General features: G+C 39.7%; 2 protein-coding genes across 7 annotated transcripts in view; both read left to right on the forward strand.

Moving 5' to 3' along the window:
• Positions 1-16,728, forward strand: part of LOC5573536 (modifier of mdg4) — a 419,719-nt gene that overhangs the window by 229,484 nt on the left and 173,507 nt on the right. The window contains exons 5-7 of one of the 6 annotated variants that reach the window (XM_021838277.1): positions 10,297-10,511; positions 11,153-11,324; positions 11,403-11,644. The exons of 3 other annotated variants lie outside the window; for them this stretch is intronic. In XM_021838277.1, coding sequence (XP_021693969.1) covers positions 10,297-10,511; positions 11,153-11,324; positions 11,403-11,575 — 560 coding nt within the window. In that variant the 3' untranslated portion in view covers positions 11,576-11,644. Of the gene's footprint in view, positions 1-9,425; positions 9,671-9,734; positions 9,901-9,967; positions 10,213-10,296; positions 10,512-11,152; positions 11,325-11,402; positions 11,645-13,640; positions 13,765-13,830; positions 13,953-16,728 lie in introns of those variants that run through there. 2 more of the 6 variants (XM_021838278.1, XM_021838272.1) reach the window with 2 other exon arrangements.
• LOC110674208 lies at positions 3,036-4,214 on the forward strand. Its single transcript, XM_021838315.1, has 3 exons — positions 3,036-3,216; positions 3,286-3,378; positions 3,749-4,214. Exons 1-3 carry the CDS (start codon positions 3,177-3,179, stop codon positions 4,189-4,191), a joined length of 576 nt encoding a protein of 191 aa, XP_021694007.1. The 5' UTR covers positions 3,036-3,176; the 3' UTR covers positions 4,192-4,214.

Genomic DNA, 16,728 nt, shown 5'->3' on the forward strand with positions numbered 1-16,728 from the left:
AGTCTTAGAATATTCTTAAAGAAATGTATGTTCAAATGAGGAATTAGACTCTCATGCCGTGATTTTTGTAAGCTTTCCTTTTTTCCTTTTTATTTTTTTCAGTCTTTTAAAATGTTATTACCAGCCCTGATATCATCTATGAAAATTTTCTGGGTACGTCGCTGATGTCTATAAGTTTGAAATGCTTTTTTTTTCTTAATTTCGAATGGAGTATTTTCTTCATTTTTCATTCTTCATCTGACTTTGATGGTAAAAAAGCACTTTCAAATCATTTGATAAGCATTCTTGGTTTTCGTGGAAATTACAACAAAATCACCCAATGTTTATTTCTTAACTTTTTATCGTTAGATTTTTTTTTGTTTAAGTGTTTCGAAGCCGAAATATTTATCTTTGATTCTTAATGATTTATAGTGAAAAAATCGTCAATCATTTATGTATTTTGGAGCATTTCTTGAACCTGGAATTATTTTTAAGACCTGTGAAAACTTGGAAATAGCAGGGAATTTCATTTCTATAAATGAGTAGACACCCTGTCTTGGTGTTGTTAGTGAATCAACATTCTAGTACCGCAAAACGGGGCTACCCCGTTTGGCATAAAGTCATTTGGCATAAAGTCGTTTGGCATAATGGTCATTTCGCATAATGGTCATTTGGCATAATGGACGTTTGGCATAAGAGAAAAGAAATTATAAATTTAAGGTGAAGATGAATCGAAGCCAAAGTTCAAATTTTCAAGAGCACGGATCTGGAGAACCAAACATCCGTTTGAGCTGAAAATTTAATCGATTGGTCACCAGCTAGTGATGACCAATCGATTAGGTTTTCAGCTCAAACGGATGTTTGGTTTTTCATATCCGTGCTCTTGAAAATTTGAACTTTGGCTTCGATTTATCTTCATCTTAAATAGTGCTACTTAAAAGATGATCTGGTGATCAAAAGAAGGGAAAAACGTGGATGACTATGTTAGTAGTCATAACGCCAACGTAGGAAAGAAGGCAAAATTGTCAATGAAAATGTTCGTAGTTACAATGCAAAACACTAGTTTAACAACGTAATGAGAAAGAACAGCCTAAATCCAGACCAAAAGCAGCCAAAAGAAGGGAAAATCATAAATGAGAATGTTAGCAATGGTAACGCCAAAAACATAGCAACTCAGTTTTCAATGATTATGCCGAATGTCCATTATGCCAAACGACCGTTATGCCAAACGGCTTTATGCCAAATGGCGTTCCCCCCCGCAAAACGCTCGTTGTTATACGCACATCAAAATACACAACGTGCTTGTCCAGTGCAGATGCCCTAAAGTTTATGACACGTGCCGTAGTAGAGCAAAAAAAGTACTGCGTACCGAGGAGCCTAAATAATACTAGAACAGACACTTAATTCAGGCCCAACTCCTATGTCTTTACTAGTATTGTACCACCCGAAAATTTTTGACAATAGCTTAAGGTGATAATGAACCGAAGACACCTCAAATTAAAAAAAAAACGCAGATCTAGAGAACTAGACTCTTGTTTGCGCTGAAAACTTTTCTTATTTAGTTCTAATTATTTCTGGCTTTTTACATCCCAACTTGGACAGACCCTGCTTCTTAGCTTAGTATTTTTATGAGCACCTCCACAGTTATTAACTGAGAGCTTTCTTCGACAATTGACTGGGACAGAGCCTTCTTCTCAGTTTAGTGTTCAATGCGCACTTCCACAAGAGACGAATAGAGACATAGTCAGGTTCAGAAAGGGGAACCACTTCTAGTACTGCATTTTGGTCCTTTGGTACTGCGAAAGGTACCCAAGATTCACAGATCGCAGTACACTTTTCACGGCATTCTAGATTTCTCTCTATTATCTTACGTACCATAAAATTTAGAGAACTGCATGGAACGTGGAAATCTTTATTTCGTCTTTGCTTCCACGGTGAACTTTCTTTGCCAAAGTTGCCATTTTCGCGTTCGTATATCGTGTGGCAGTTACGATGGTACTCTTTGCTCAGGGAAGCCAAGGGAATTTCCAGTATGAAAAGATCTTGGACTGACCGGGAATCGAAGCATCTAACTCCAACAACTCGGCTAAGGAATGCCCCAATTGACCATTGTTGCAAGTGTATATTGTGTGGCAGGCGCGAAGGTACTAAGTAATCGAGTAAATTTACAATCCGAAAAGATCCTCGACCGGTGGAATTCGAACCCACGATTCGTCAGCTTCGTCATGATGAATAGCTGCGTGTTTACCACTAAAGACTCTTATAGTTAGAACTCAGATGGGACTCAGACAATCTGAGTTCTAACTATAAGAGTTATATTCCGTGAATTATCTGTACAACTAAGCTAGATAAACACTTATAACGTCCAAATAAAATTGAAGTACTAGAACACTATATTGGAATGTCTCTACTAATCATACCTTCTTGATCATTTTCTCTTCTCCGCAGCATGCAAGTGTTCCCTATCAAAACCTCAACCCCCCAAGCAAAGCAGCACCGATCCGTGGAAAACCGTGGCCGAGTTCCAATACGTGGAGAACCGCAAGGGTAACCTGAATCTGTTCTACCAGGGGTACGAGTACCTGAAGAGGCGCACGGCCGACCACTCCACCATGTGGGAATGCAGCAAGAAGAAAACCTGCAGAGCACGGGCCGTGACGCGCAACGGCAACCAGATCAAGCTCGGAAAGTCCCAGCACAATCATCCGGTGTCGCGGATGGCCCGGGGACCGTTGGTCATCCCAGCCGACAACCCGGTGACGATCGTCTACAAGGACGAACCGCTCGATTTGAACGCTTCTTCGTAATCTTGCCATCTAGTACGTCGACCATTCGCGCTGTACTTTACATGAATCGAAAATATAGCTTAAAATTCAATGGAATCTAGTACTTCATTTCAACCGATGTGTTCTCATAATGCAAGTCAATCTAATCGAGCTTTTTTTTATCTCAACGAAACCATTGCAGATTTCTACGTGCGGTACGTGACCGGGTTCCGGGGGAGCCGCAAGCTGAAGGTGGGCGAGTTCAGCTTCACCAAAAACAAGGAGATTGCCAACAAAACGTACTGGTCCTGTGCCCGGGCCGGCATGAACAAGTGCAAAGCGCGCGTGCTGACCTACACGCTGAAAAATGGCGAGGAGAATCTGGTGGTGCGGTATCCCACGCACAACCACGGTCCGTTCTAGTACTGCAGCATGCGGTGCGGTTCGATTGTGCATTTAGATTGTGTGAAAGGTTAGTTTTGCTTTTCGGATGTGGGTGCTTATAAGGATATTCACCACAGTTTCTATTCTCTTTTTCTAGGAAATCTGGTGGCTGCGTCGAATGTTTGTGTATCCGTCAACAATGGCCGAGCAGTAGAAAGTTATTCCAATGTGCTGCTTGAGTTTGTCCAAAGTAAAAATAAACCTGTATACATAGAAAACATTATTTTTATCATCTGGGGTAAATACAGATATTATTTTGATCAACTATCTAGTACTTCATCTATAGAATTTCAGTGATTCAGGATATTAATATACATTCGTTCATTATACTAATTGTAAAACAAAGTGTAAATTGATATTCTATGAATATAAGACTGTCAGATATGCACTACAAGAATCATATTCTAGTACTACTCGATTTTCTACATACCTTGTAGTGCTAGTAGAAGAATTACGTGTCTCACAGATACAATGAGCGTCTCAGTTATCATTTTATACTTCTGTAGCCTTGAACGATCTAGTACTTCGTTAACTATATTTTTCTTCAAACTCACCTCCAGCCTCACTGAGTACGAGTTTCATGCAGCAATTTCAACCGCAGCCGCTCCTCTCGTCGCCACAGTTTAGCTTTAAAACGTCCCAGCGAAGCGGACGCCATCTGCTCGTCGTGAATGGGGTGACCTTTTTCCGAAATCGACACCGGAACAACAAGCAGTACTGGAAGTGCAACCAGTACTACAAGTGCAAGTGTCCGTGCATCGTCGTGATCGACGAAATCAACTCGCGCATGAACGTGAAGCACATCCATAACCACGATACGTCCGGAGCCAGCGGTGGTAGTAGAAGAAACAGTCTGCTGCCGCCCATTCTGGACCCTGGGAGTTCAACCTTGGCGGGATCTTTTCTGAACGATAGTCTACTAGTTGGAGGCAATAGCGCACTGGCTGCTGCGGCCTCGTTCGCCCAATCCGTGCAATCTAGGGGGTTTATGAACAAGAGATAATAAAGTAATTGTGCCAGATTTAAGCTGTTTCGTCTATCTCATCTAGTACTACACTTATATGTGACCGAACATTCTCAATTATTCAGACTTATCGTCCAACAGGAAACAGAACAAGGCCATCTAATCTCTTCATGAACAGTATGCAACCGGAGTCCGGTATGGAGGTTGCTATGATCTGGCTCAACCAACGGAAGGCTAAGAAGTTGCTCTACCGAAGGTACGAGTACGTTTAGAATCGCAATCTTTCCGATTTGATCAAATGGCAATGCATCGGAAGGCTTCTCAACTGAAGCCAAGTTAACATTGAAATTATGCTCTAGTACTTGAAATGTGCTTCATAAATTAAATAATTAGTCAACTGCATGTTTACATCGACTAAGTTTCTTATTGAGAATTTGCGAAAGTCAAACACAATTGTATTATTCACATTCTTTCAATTTATTTTATTTCAGGTTGGCATTTCGAAGAATTGGACATTTTCAATGGAGGGTATGGCCGTATGGGTAAGTAAAATTCAAAGTAGAATCGAAATCAAATCGAGATTCAAATCGAATCGAAATCAAATCGAGATTTAAATCGAATCGAAATCGAATCGAAATCGAATCGAAATCGAATCGAAATCGAATCGAAATCGAATCGAAATCGAATCGAAATCGAATCGAAATCGAATCAAATCGAAATCAAATCGAATCGAAATCGAATCGAAATCGAATCGAAATCGAATCGAAATCGAATCGAAATCGAATCGAAATCGAATCGAAATCGAATCGAAATCGAATCGAAATCGAATCGAAATCGAATCGAAATCGAATCGAAATCGAATCGAAATCGAATCGAAATCGAATCGAAATCGAATCGAAATCGAATCGAAATCGAATCGAAATCGAATCGAAATCGAATCGAAATCGAATCGAAATCGAATCGAAATCGAATCGAAATCAAATCGAAATAGAATCGAAATCGAATCGAAATCGAATCGAAATCGAATCGAAATCGAATCGAAATCGAATCGAAATCGAATCGAAATCGAATCGAAATCGAATCGAAATCGAATCGAAATCAAATCGAAATCGAATCGAAATCGAATCGAAATCGAATCGAAATCAAATCGAAATCGAATCGAAATCGAATCGAATTCGAATCGAATTCGAATCGAAATCGAATCGAAATCGCATCGAAATCGAATCGAAATCGAATCAAAATCGAATCGAAATCGAATCGAAATCGAATCGAAATCAAATCGAAATAGAATCGAAATCGAATCGAAATCGAATCGAAATCGAATCGAAATCGAATCGAAATCGAATCGAAATCGAATCGAAATCGAATCGAAATCGAATCGAAATCGAATCGAAATCGAATCGAAATCGAATCGAAATCGAATCGAAATCGAATCGAAATCGAATCGAAATCGAATCGAAATCAAATCGAAATCGAATCGAAATCGAATCGAAATCGAATCGAAATCGAATCGAAATCGAATCGAAATCGAATCGAAATCGAATCGAAATCGAATCGAAATCGAATCGAAATCGAATCGAAATCGAATCGAAATCGAATCGAAATCGAATCGAAATCGAATCGAAATCGAATCGAAATCGAATCGAAATCGAATCGAAATCGAATCGAAATCGAATCGAAATCGAATCGAAATCGAATCGAAATCGAATCGAAATCGAATCGAAATCGAATCGAAATCGAATCGAAATCGAATCGAAATCGAATCGAAATCGAATCGAAATCGAATCGAAATCGAATCGAAATCGAAATCGAATCGAAATCGAATCGAAATCGAATCGAATTCGAATCGAAATCGCATCGAAATCGAATCGAAATCGAATCAAAATCGAATCGAAATCGAATCGAAATCGAATCGAAATCAAATCGAAATCGAATCGAATTCGAATCGAAATCGAATCGAAATCGCATCGAAATCAAATCGAAATCGAATCAAAATCGAATCGAAATCGAATCGAAATCAAATCGAAATAGAATCGAAATCGAATCGAAATCGAATCGAAATCAAATCGAAATCGAATCGAAATCGAAATCGAATCGAAATCGAATCGAAATCGAATCGAAATCGAATCGAAATCGAATCGAAATCGAATCGAAATCGAATCGAAATCGAATCGAAATCGAATCGAAATCGAATCGAAATCGAATCGAATCGAAATCGAATCGAAATCGAATCGAAATCGAATCGAAATCGAATCAAAATCGAATCGAAATCGAATCGAAATCAAATCGAAATCAAATCGAAATCAAATCGAAATCGCATCGAAATCGAATCGAAATCGAATCAAAATCGCATCGAAATCGAATCGAAATCAAATCGAAATAGAATCGAAATCGAATCGAAATCGAATCGAAATCGAATCGAAATCGAATCGAAATCGAATCGAAATCGAATCGAAATCGAATCGAAATCGAATCGAAATCGAATCGAAATCGAATCGAAATCGAATCGAAATCGAATCGAAATCGAATCGAAATCGAATCGAAATCGAATCGAAATCGAATCGAAATCGAATCGAAATCGAATCGAAATCGAATCGAAATCGAATCGAAATCGAATCGAAATCGAATCGAAATCGAATCGAAATCGAATCGAAATCGAATCGAAATCGAATCGAAATCGAATCGAAATCGAATCGAAATCGAATCGAAATCGAATCGAAATCGAATCGAAATCGAATCGAAATCGAATCGAAATCGAATCGAAATCGAATCGAAATCGAATCGAAATCGAATCGAAATCGAATCGAAATCGAATCGAAATCGAATCGAAATCGAATCGAAATCGAATCGAAATCGAATCGAAATCGAATCGAAATCGAATCGAAATCGAATCGAAATCGAATCGAAATCGAATCGAAATCGAATCGAAATCGAATCGAAATCGAATCGAAATCGAATCGAAATCGAATCGAAATCGAATCGAAATCGAATCGAAATCGAATCGAATCGAATCGAATCGAAATCGAATCGAAATCGAATCGAAATCGAATCGAAATCGAATCGAATCGAAATCGAATCGAAATCGAATCGAAATCGAATCGAAATCGAATCGAATCGAAATCGAATCGAAATCGAATCGAAATCGAATCGAAATCGAATCGAAATTGAATCGAAATCGAATCGAAATCGAATCGAAATCGAATCGAAATTGAATCGAAATCGAATCGAAATCGAATCGAAATCGAATCGAAATCGAATCGAAATCGAATCGAAATCGAATCGAAATCGAATCGAATCGAATCGAAATCGAATCGAAATCGAATCGAAATCGAATCGAAATCGAATCGAAATCGAATCGAAATCGAATCGAAATCGAATCAAAATCGAATCGAAAACGATTTAAACGAAATTGAAATCGAATCGACCTCGAATCGAAATCGAATCGAAATCAAATCGAAATCGAATCGAAATCGAATCAAAATCGAATCGAAATCAAATCGAAATCGAAATCGAATCTAAATCGAATCGAAATCGAATCGAAATCGAATCGAAATCGAATCGAAATCGAATCGAAATCGAATCGAAATCGAAATCGAATCGAAATCGAATCGAAATCGAATCGAAATCGAATCGAAATCGAATCGAATCGAAATCGAATCGAAATCGAATCGAAATCGAATCGAAATCGAATCGAAATCGAATCGAAATCGAATCGAAATCGAATCGAAATCGAATCGAAATCGAATCGAATCGAAATCGAATCGAAATCGAATCGAAATCGAATCGAAATCGAATCGAAATCGAATCGAAATCGAATCGAAATCGAATCGAAATCGAATCGAAATCGAATCGAAATCGAATCGAAATCGAATCGAAATCGAATTGAAATCGAATCGAAATCGAATCGAATCGAAATCGAATCAAAATCGAATCGAAATCGAATCGAAATCGAATCGAAATCGAATCGAGATCGAATCGAAATCGAATCGAAATCGAATCGAAATCGAATCGAAATCGAATCGAAATCGAATCGAAATCGAATCGAAATCGAATCGAAATCGAATCGAAATCGAATCGAAATCGAATCGAAATCGAATCGAAATCGAATCGAAATCGAATCGAAATCGAATCGAAATCGAATCGAAATCGAATCGAAATCGAATCGAAATCGAATCGAAATCGAATCGAAATCGAATCGAAATCGAATCGAAATCGAATCGAAATCGAATCGAAATCGAATCGAAATCGAATCAAAATCGAATCGAAATCGAATCGAAATCGAATCGAAATTGAATCGAAATCGAATCCAAATCGAATCGAAATCGAATTGAAATCGAATCGAATCGAAATTGAATCAAAATCGAATCGAAATCGAATCAAATGTTAGACCCCTAATATTCTTTTTCTCATTACAGCACCGCACTCAAGAATATTGGACCTGTCCCGCCATACAATAACCCACAGCACAAGCCGAATGGGTAAAGCGATCATCACAATCGACGGTTACAGCTTTCGGAAGTCGTGTGCCAAGGAGAAGCGCATCTACTGGGTCTGCACGGGTGTCAAAACGAAAAAGTGCCCGGCCAGAATTACCACCTGTATCAATAGTCCGAAAATAATTTACAGCACTCGGCCACACACTCATCCGCCGTATTTCTAAAACCAATGTTTGAACGTGGAGATTTGTGAGAATAAAGTACAATGATCTGATTAATTGACGAGTGATAAATGATGAACTCTCTACGGACAACTTTTCCTATAGATCGATTCTAATGTGTATCTTTTCTAATGCCCTCCAACAGCGGAAATCGAAAGGAAGTACCAGAATCCTCAGGCTCATCATATCAGAATACCGCCCAACGTAGACGATGGATTCTACCATTCGAAAGCCCAGCTTCCGCTGGATCTGCGAATGGTGATGGGCCGCACGGGTCGACCGACGCTGCTGATGGGTGGCCACGCCTTCACCCGGAACAATACTCACAAAAACAAAACCTACTGGCTGTGCTCGAAGAGTCGCTCGCTCAAGTGCCGGGCCCGGATTATCACCCTGGATGGGAGCGAGGGATTGATTCTGAAGAACCAGATCCACAACCACCCGCCTGGCAAATCGTGATAAGCGTGATGGCTTTTGTAGATTTTGTAATAAAGTGCGATAAATTATGTTTTTTGGGTTATTTTTGTTCAATTGTTCTAGTGACGAGAAGTACTAGATTAATGCAATGTCCTAGCATAAATGTCCTACTAATCGTCCCATTGCTCACGTATTTCAGAAACCGATGACGACGAGAAAGCAGCGGAAGATAACTTCTACTTCGTCCGCACCGCTGACGGACGCTATACAATTCAGGAAGATGGAACGAGCTCACCGAAGGCGAACGAAAAACCACCGCCGCCGAAAGCTCTTCAAACGGGGACACAGATTCGTGCTGGGTTTATCTTCCCCATCACCGAAGGCAAGGAGGTGGAACGTTTGGAGACCCTTGTGGCGAAAGATCCCGTCGTCAGGCAGGAATATGTAAGTTACTTGAGCTGGGTGCAGTACTAGAATGTGATTGAAACTGATTCTGATTTCGTTCCAGATTGAAGTCCTGAAACGCAAGCCTAAGGGTATCACCATCGTCGCCTATATGCAGAACATTTTCTCGGACGAATCACTCATTGGCTACAACTACAACGGAGTAATGGTGCTCGGAAAGCGCAAACGTGCTATGAGAGTGTATGAAATATTCACCAACTGCTTCATGGGTGAGATTTCACGATTTGAGTTTGTTTTGATGAATTAATGCGAACTCCTTCATGCACTTCTTTGCAGATGCGTACGAATCGGAAGGCCTGACACAGTTCGAGCTCGCCTTCCAGCTCACGTTGGCAATCAAGCAAAGTCGCAACCGAATGAGACAGCGAACGTTCCGTGCGAGAAAAACTATTAAGAAAATTTGCGAAAAGCGAAAGTAATGGATAGGGCAGAATAGGTCCTGTTGTTTGCGATACATTTGAATTCTTCCTCAACCTCTTTCAGTTTAATAAATATCGTCTTTTCTAGGAATTTTCAAGAGATTCTTGTCTGTTTCACTCTTCAATAGTTGTTTTACATTTATCCTCAAATCTGTTCAAATTTTAACACTTTCAACTGCGTTGCAGAATCGGAACTCATGATGATAGAGGTCTGCTCCGATGAAGCCACCCGCGATGATGAAGACGACTCCGAGGAAGAACCTTTACGCATAGGTGGCCGAAGCAGCAGCGCTGTGGTGTCGCTCAGGATGGCTGGGTTTTTGTTCCCACTGCAACTAGAGGAAGATATTGAACGTTTGGAGGCGATGGTCAGGAAAGATCTGACCGTACGAGAACAATACGTAAGTCATCTACAAATCCTCTCAAGATTCTCTTCAGAATCCTCAGGATTCTCATTGAAATCCTCTCAGGATTCTCATCTGAATCCTCTCAGGATCCTCATTCGAAACCCCCATGATTCTCATCAGAATCCTCTCAGCATTCTCACTAAAACTTTCTTAGGATTCTCATCAGAATCCTCTCATGATTCTCATCAGAACCCTCTCTGGATTCTCATCAGAATTTTCTTAAGATTCTCATCAGAATCCTCTCAGGATTCTCATCAGAATCCTCTCAGGATCCTCATTCGAAACCCCCATGATTCTCATCAGAATCCTCTCAGCATTCTCACTAAAACTTTCTTAGGATTCTCATCAGAATCCTCTCATGATTCTCATCAGAACCCTCTCTGGATTCTCATCAGAATTTTCTTAAGATTCTCATCAGAATCCTCTCAGGATTCTCATCAGAATCCTCTCAGGATTCTCATAAGAAACCTCTTAGGATACAAGAATTAAGCATAATTATGAAAAGGCTTATGATGGTTTACGAACGTGGCAAACTAATTTTGTCTACCAAATCTTAGAAGAAAATTTCATCAAATACCAGTCCTGCAAATAACGCAAAAAATCGTATTATTAAACTGTTAATGAATGTATTTCAGATTCGATTCGTTGGCGCCACGAGGGTAGGCGACCCTCGAAACATTGTGACGTGCATCAAAAGGTTCTTCACCGACAAATCGCTGGTGAACTACACCTACAATGGCGTCAGCAATCCCCAATATCCTCGGAAAGCAATGAAGGAATACGATATCTTCACGACCTGCTTATTGGGTAATTATTAGAGTGCACCGTGCAGTACTAGATCACCAATGACCCGACCATTCCGTTTTCTTCTTGTTTGCTTCACAGTTGCCTGGGAGGAAGATGGCATCACGGCGGACGTCCTCCGGAAATGGCTCATCAAGGCAACACAGCGGGCGAAGCAGCACCTGTCCTCGGCCCGGTACTACCAACGCTATCGGGAACAGCTGCTGGACAAGCGGAAGAGCAAGTGGAGGAACAAAAGGACATCCACCGAGTGACACCCGTCCCACTGTGGACGAAAGGGGATAATCGTGTGTGAATAAAGTGAAAATACGTAGGACTACTAATGTGTTCTAGTACTACATTCATCGAACTGCCGTGCAAGTTTTTGCAGCCAACCACCACATTTGAAATTTCAAGGATTAGGAATGATCTTCCCAACACAATTGGTGTCATAAGTTGTATAGTAACATTGCATTGTTAATTTCAAATATATTCATTGTGGAACACTCATGGAAAACCACTAATCATGTCTGACTGTTGATTTTGATTCGATTTGGATTTCATTTTGATTTGATTTCGATTCGATTTGATTTTGATTCGATTTCGATTCGCCTTCGGTTCAATTTCAATTCGATTTCTATTCGATTCGATTTCGATTTGATTTCGTTCCGATTCGATTTAATTTCCATTCAATTTGATTCAATTTCGATTCGGCTTCGTTTCGATTTCGACTCGATTTTGATTCGATTTCTGTTCGATTTGATTCCGATTCCATTCGGTTTTTATTCAATTTCGAATCGATTCAATTTCAGTTCGATTTTAATTCGATTCTTTTTTATTTGATTTCGATTTGATCTCGATCCGATTTCGATTCAATTTCGATTTGATTTCGATTCGATTTCAATTTGATTTCGATATGATTTCAATTTTATTTTGATTGAATTTGATTTTATTTCGATTCGATAGCGATTTGATTTCGATTTCCATCCAGTCTCCATTCTGTTTTGAAAAGATTTCGATTTTGATTTGGTTGTTTTTTTTTTTGTAAACGTCTTTGAAACAAAATAATTTTATTTAAGCTAGATGCACTCTAGAGTACAGACAAATTGCGGTACTAGATTTCTACATTGCAAATCTGTAAACCGTGCACTGTAAAATTAGTATGCAAATCGATTTCAATTTGATTTTTTTATTTGTATTCAACTCTGATTTGATAAGATTTCGAATTGTGAATTTTGGCAATTTGAAAAATAAAGGTTCGTCGATAGGTCTTTTAAGGGTTAAATGAAGGGCCAAAACTGTTGGGCGAATCCGAGATTGAAGACACTTACGCGAATATCACTGAGATCTAAAGACAACGTCACACATTATCGAAACTGGAGTCACTCTAGAATGATTGTCAATAACTATTTCTTCAATCATCTCTAATTTCCGACTTCTTCTACCATTCCAGTACCACCAAAACAGCACCATGTCGCCAAGATCGGATACACACCACGAGGAAAGACCATGCTGCTGTACAACGGATTCGCCTTCGTCAAGGACCGCGAGACCGCGAACAGCTGCAACTGGAAGTGCTCGCTGTTCGGGAAGCTCAAGTGCCGCGCCAGGGCCGTCTCGAAAAAGGTCGACGGCCGCCTGATGATGAAAATAACTAAATCCGACCATAACCACGCCCGTGATGCGTACAAATTCGATCTGATCAAATTCGCACTGAAATAAAATGTTGAACGAATCGGATCGCGTTTTACTCGGAACGGATTTAGAGTGTAGAACGGCTTCATGGACCTCTTAGAACTAACCTCACTTTCTGTTTCAACTATAGGACTTCCCGGTGGTGCCTACTTCGGGAAAACCGTTCAGGGCTACCTGATGCTGTGGCACGGCAACTACGGGTACTTCCGCGAGAAGCAGAAGCACAACACCACGAACTGGAAGTGCTCGTGCTACACCAAGCACCACTGCAAGGCGCGGGCTGTGACGAAGGAGATCGGTGGCGAGTACTACTTCCGGATAACGTGCGATGCGCATACCCATCCACCCTTCAACAGCAGTAGTTGGCCGTCGAAGCGCAAGAACGATCCCTCGCCGCTGACGTCGGTTGTGTACTGCAATGGAAGGTGGTAGAAGATTTCATCGAATGGCTAGGTTACCCGGAGAGGGGTGGGAACTATTTATGAACATATATTATCAACAGTAGCAGTAATTTAGACAATCCTTGGGAATATTTTAATAACAAATTCAAATAAAAGACATCTTAGTTGTATTCGGCCTTGAAACAATTAATCTAGTACTGCAATTTTACTCATAACTGATTTACTAATGAATCCCTACTTGCAGATGTTTCGTATATTTTGAACAAACGGGGAGCAACTCAGCTGTGCATCAATGGGTATCCCTTTATTCGTTCGAAAACCACCGAGGACTACCAATACTGGACTTGCAGAGAGTACAAAGCTCTACGGTATACGATCATAATTCTTTCCCTTACATTTGAGAATACTTTCATTGTTTCCATATTGATTTGCAGATGCACAGCTCGTGCCGTATCGCGTATTGGAGAGCAGAGTGAAGATCCTACTACCATCAAGCTCCGTGGCGTCCATAATCATGTCATTTTGGAGCGAACCGAACAGGAAGAGATCGTTAAAGGTATTAGAAAGGCAGCTTTTTTACATAAAGAAATTTTGTGCTGCCATCTTTTTTTCGCAACGTTTTTTTGTTGCTCAGAATCGGACCTACGTCTTATCAGGCAACAACTGAATAAAATTCCATGCCTTATTCGTTTCGGATTCCATATGCAATCAAACAAAGGAGAAAACTCTAGTAGAATAAATAAATCGTTCACAGTGTAACGATTCACGTACATCATAAGCGGTTAGGATATGCAGTAGGGTGGCCCATGAGTATACAATTTAAAAAAAAAAATCAGTTACACGGACCCGCATTATTAGGACACTCTCTCTCTCTCTTTGATTATTAGGAATTTCTTACGATTCTTGATGATTCTCAATCCAATAGAGAAAATACTGTAAGAAAACTAAAGTCTTCGTTTTTCAGAAACAAAAACGTTTCAATTAAGAAAAAAGGAATAAAAGTTTGAATTCTGCTCTGTTTTGCGTAATGACACTTGAGCCTATTAAAGAAATTATAAATTAAGAATAAAAGCAAGGAAACAGGCAACTCAGCATAAAGTTATTTTCAAACTACCGGTTTGTTGCATCACCATGCAAATTTTAAGCTCGTTGAGCTCATTCTCTTAGACTTGATCGACATTTACAATAGCTTCTGGGGTCCTAATGAACAAATTTGGAGTTGGAAGATTTATTCCGTTCGATATTTTCCTTATACAAATTTGCCACCTCGCAGTCACTAAAAAAAAACAGGGGAAAAGCAAAACATCGTAGACACGGAGACGACACTTACCAGAACTGGCCCCATATACACCCAGCTCTTCAGTAAGAAACATTGTATCAGAGACTATCAAGATGGGACAACGAAGCAGAACTGAAAATTTTGAAATATCTAAAGGATAAACCTGTTTTCCACATTGTAACAAAGAAAGGATAGGCTATCATTCTCATAGTCAAAAAGATCTGCGTCAATCAGCTAGAAAAGGATAAACGGAAGCCCCTACAGATGTTTGAGAATAGATCTACCACCCGAACCCATCAAAAATTGTGGAAGACTTTTTGATGGTTATATGCGAGGATGGAAAAAAATAACTCCGATAATGATTTACGAACCAGGAAAGAAAATACATAAGTTTGGTTGTACTTATGAAAAAAGCATAAAGATGATGGACAACTATGACATCTTTCCCTTACAATGCATGCGATACGGTTGGGAAGTCGGAGATCCCAATGTTCATCGAGGCTCAAAACTTGGGACACATGGACGGACGGCTTGCTCGAAACACAATCAGGAGCAGATATATGTTCGGTCCTGAGACTTGAGGAATTTTTTTGGATTTCTTGCTGTAATTTGGACCAGTCTACTGCCGTGGATCGCAAGTCAGTCCCATCTGTAAAAAGTAGGCATTGAGAAAATGGGCTGTGAAGTTTCCGAACCATACGAATATTCAAAAAATCCCAGGGGTTTGAAACATGATCAGATTTTAATGAAACTTTCACAATTTGCTTTTCACTTCGATAAATTTTCGAGAAACATATAGAGATGATCAAAACACGGTTTTTATGTTGAACGGGGTGGAAATCTGTAGTGGGACTGATGTGGGTTATTTTTCATTATGGGACAATTTGACTTGCTATTTTTTTCTTAATTTTTCCGAACAAATCATATTATTATATGAGAAGAGTTGAAAGAGCATTGGAAAATATGTTGAAAACTGAACTCAACTCAATTTTGACGAAAATGCAGATGGGATTCACGGCAGTCTAGTTTATGTGTACGATCTTTATTATCCCACTGCCTTGCGCCGACCCTGTGATTCGTATGTTTGTTGTGTTTGAGGCTCTCATGAAATGTTCAAAGGTTTACCAACAGGTTGTGGACTACCTGGAAAAACCTGGAAAGTCGAGGAATTTCATTTTTGATTTGGAAAGTCAGGGATTTTCACTTGAGGTTATGGAAACAATCCTCACATACCTACTTGGGTTCATTTTACGAGTAATGTGAGGTTAGAATTGTCGATCTCGTATAGCGAGGTGACAATACTCGACTCGAGTGAAGTGAATCTCCATTTGACTTAGTCGGCGAGTCACTTCACTCGAGTCGTAGAACAATCCCAGCTATGTTTCAATATCAAAACGCGTGTTTCCAATGTCAATTGTATAAAAATCTTTGATTTGAATTTAACTGAGAATTTACTGTCTTAAAAGTGATTCGTAAGATCACTAGTTTCAGTTTATTCGTTCGACGTCTAGACGTCTAGATTAACATCTCGAAATGCCCTTGACCGATTGATTATATTTTGCACTGACTTTGACTCGTGTAGGCCTGAGTGAAAGCAAAAATACTAAAACCCTCACCGCTCAGCGAATTCTTAACGGATTCAAATGACTTTTTGTCAGTATTCTGGCCCACATATCTAGTTTCTAGAAATGGCCAGAGAAGCTCGGAAATATTCCTGTGGCCTTAGTTATTACGATGAGTCACTGGGTCAAGTCTGGTAAAAAAAGGTTATTTTTTGGAACATGCCAAGTTATCTTCATTTATTTGCAATGACAATCATTTTAATTTGCATAAATCATTAAGATCTAGTAGCGCAACCAGGATTTAGCTTTAGGGGGGGTTTTGAGAGATAAAACGGCGGTGAATGTGACAGGGTGGCCACCGAACCGGGAAAAGCGGGAAAAAAGACGGGAATTCACCGGGAAAAAGACGGGAAAAACCGGGAATTTGAGATGGCCACCGGGGAAATCGTATTGAACGAACATTTTTAGGCTCGAAATCTAGAAATTATTAA

This window comes from Aedes aegypti, chromosome 1 (genome assembly GCF_002204515.2).
Source record: "Aedes aegypti strain LVP_AGWG chromosome 1, AaegL5.0 Primary Assembly, whole genome shotgun sequence".
NCBI lineage: Eukaryota > Metazoa > Arthropoda > Insecta > Diptera > Culicidae > Aedes > Aedes aegypti.

Bases quoted from the DNA above. Each gene is read 5' to 3' on its own strand.
- LOC110674208 (XM_021838315.1), top strand. From the start codon at position 3,177: ATGCGGTGCGGTTCGATTGTGCATTTAGATTGTGTGAAAG. The intron at 3,217-3,285 runs GTTAGTTTTGCT...CTCTTTTTCTAG, and splicing joins GCATTTAGATTGTGTGAAAG to GAAATCTGGTGGCTGCGTCG. The intron at 3,379-3,748 runs GTAAAAATAAAC...ACTCACCTCCAG, and splicing joins GCTGCTTGAGTTTGTCCAAA to CCTCACTGAGTACGAGTTTC.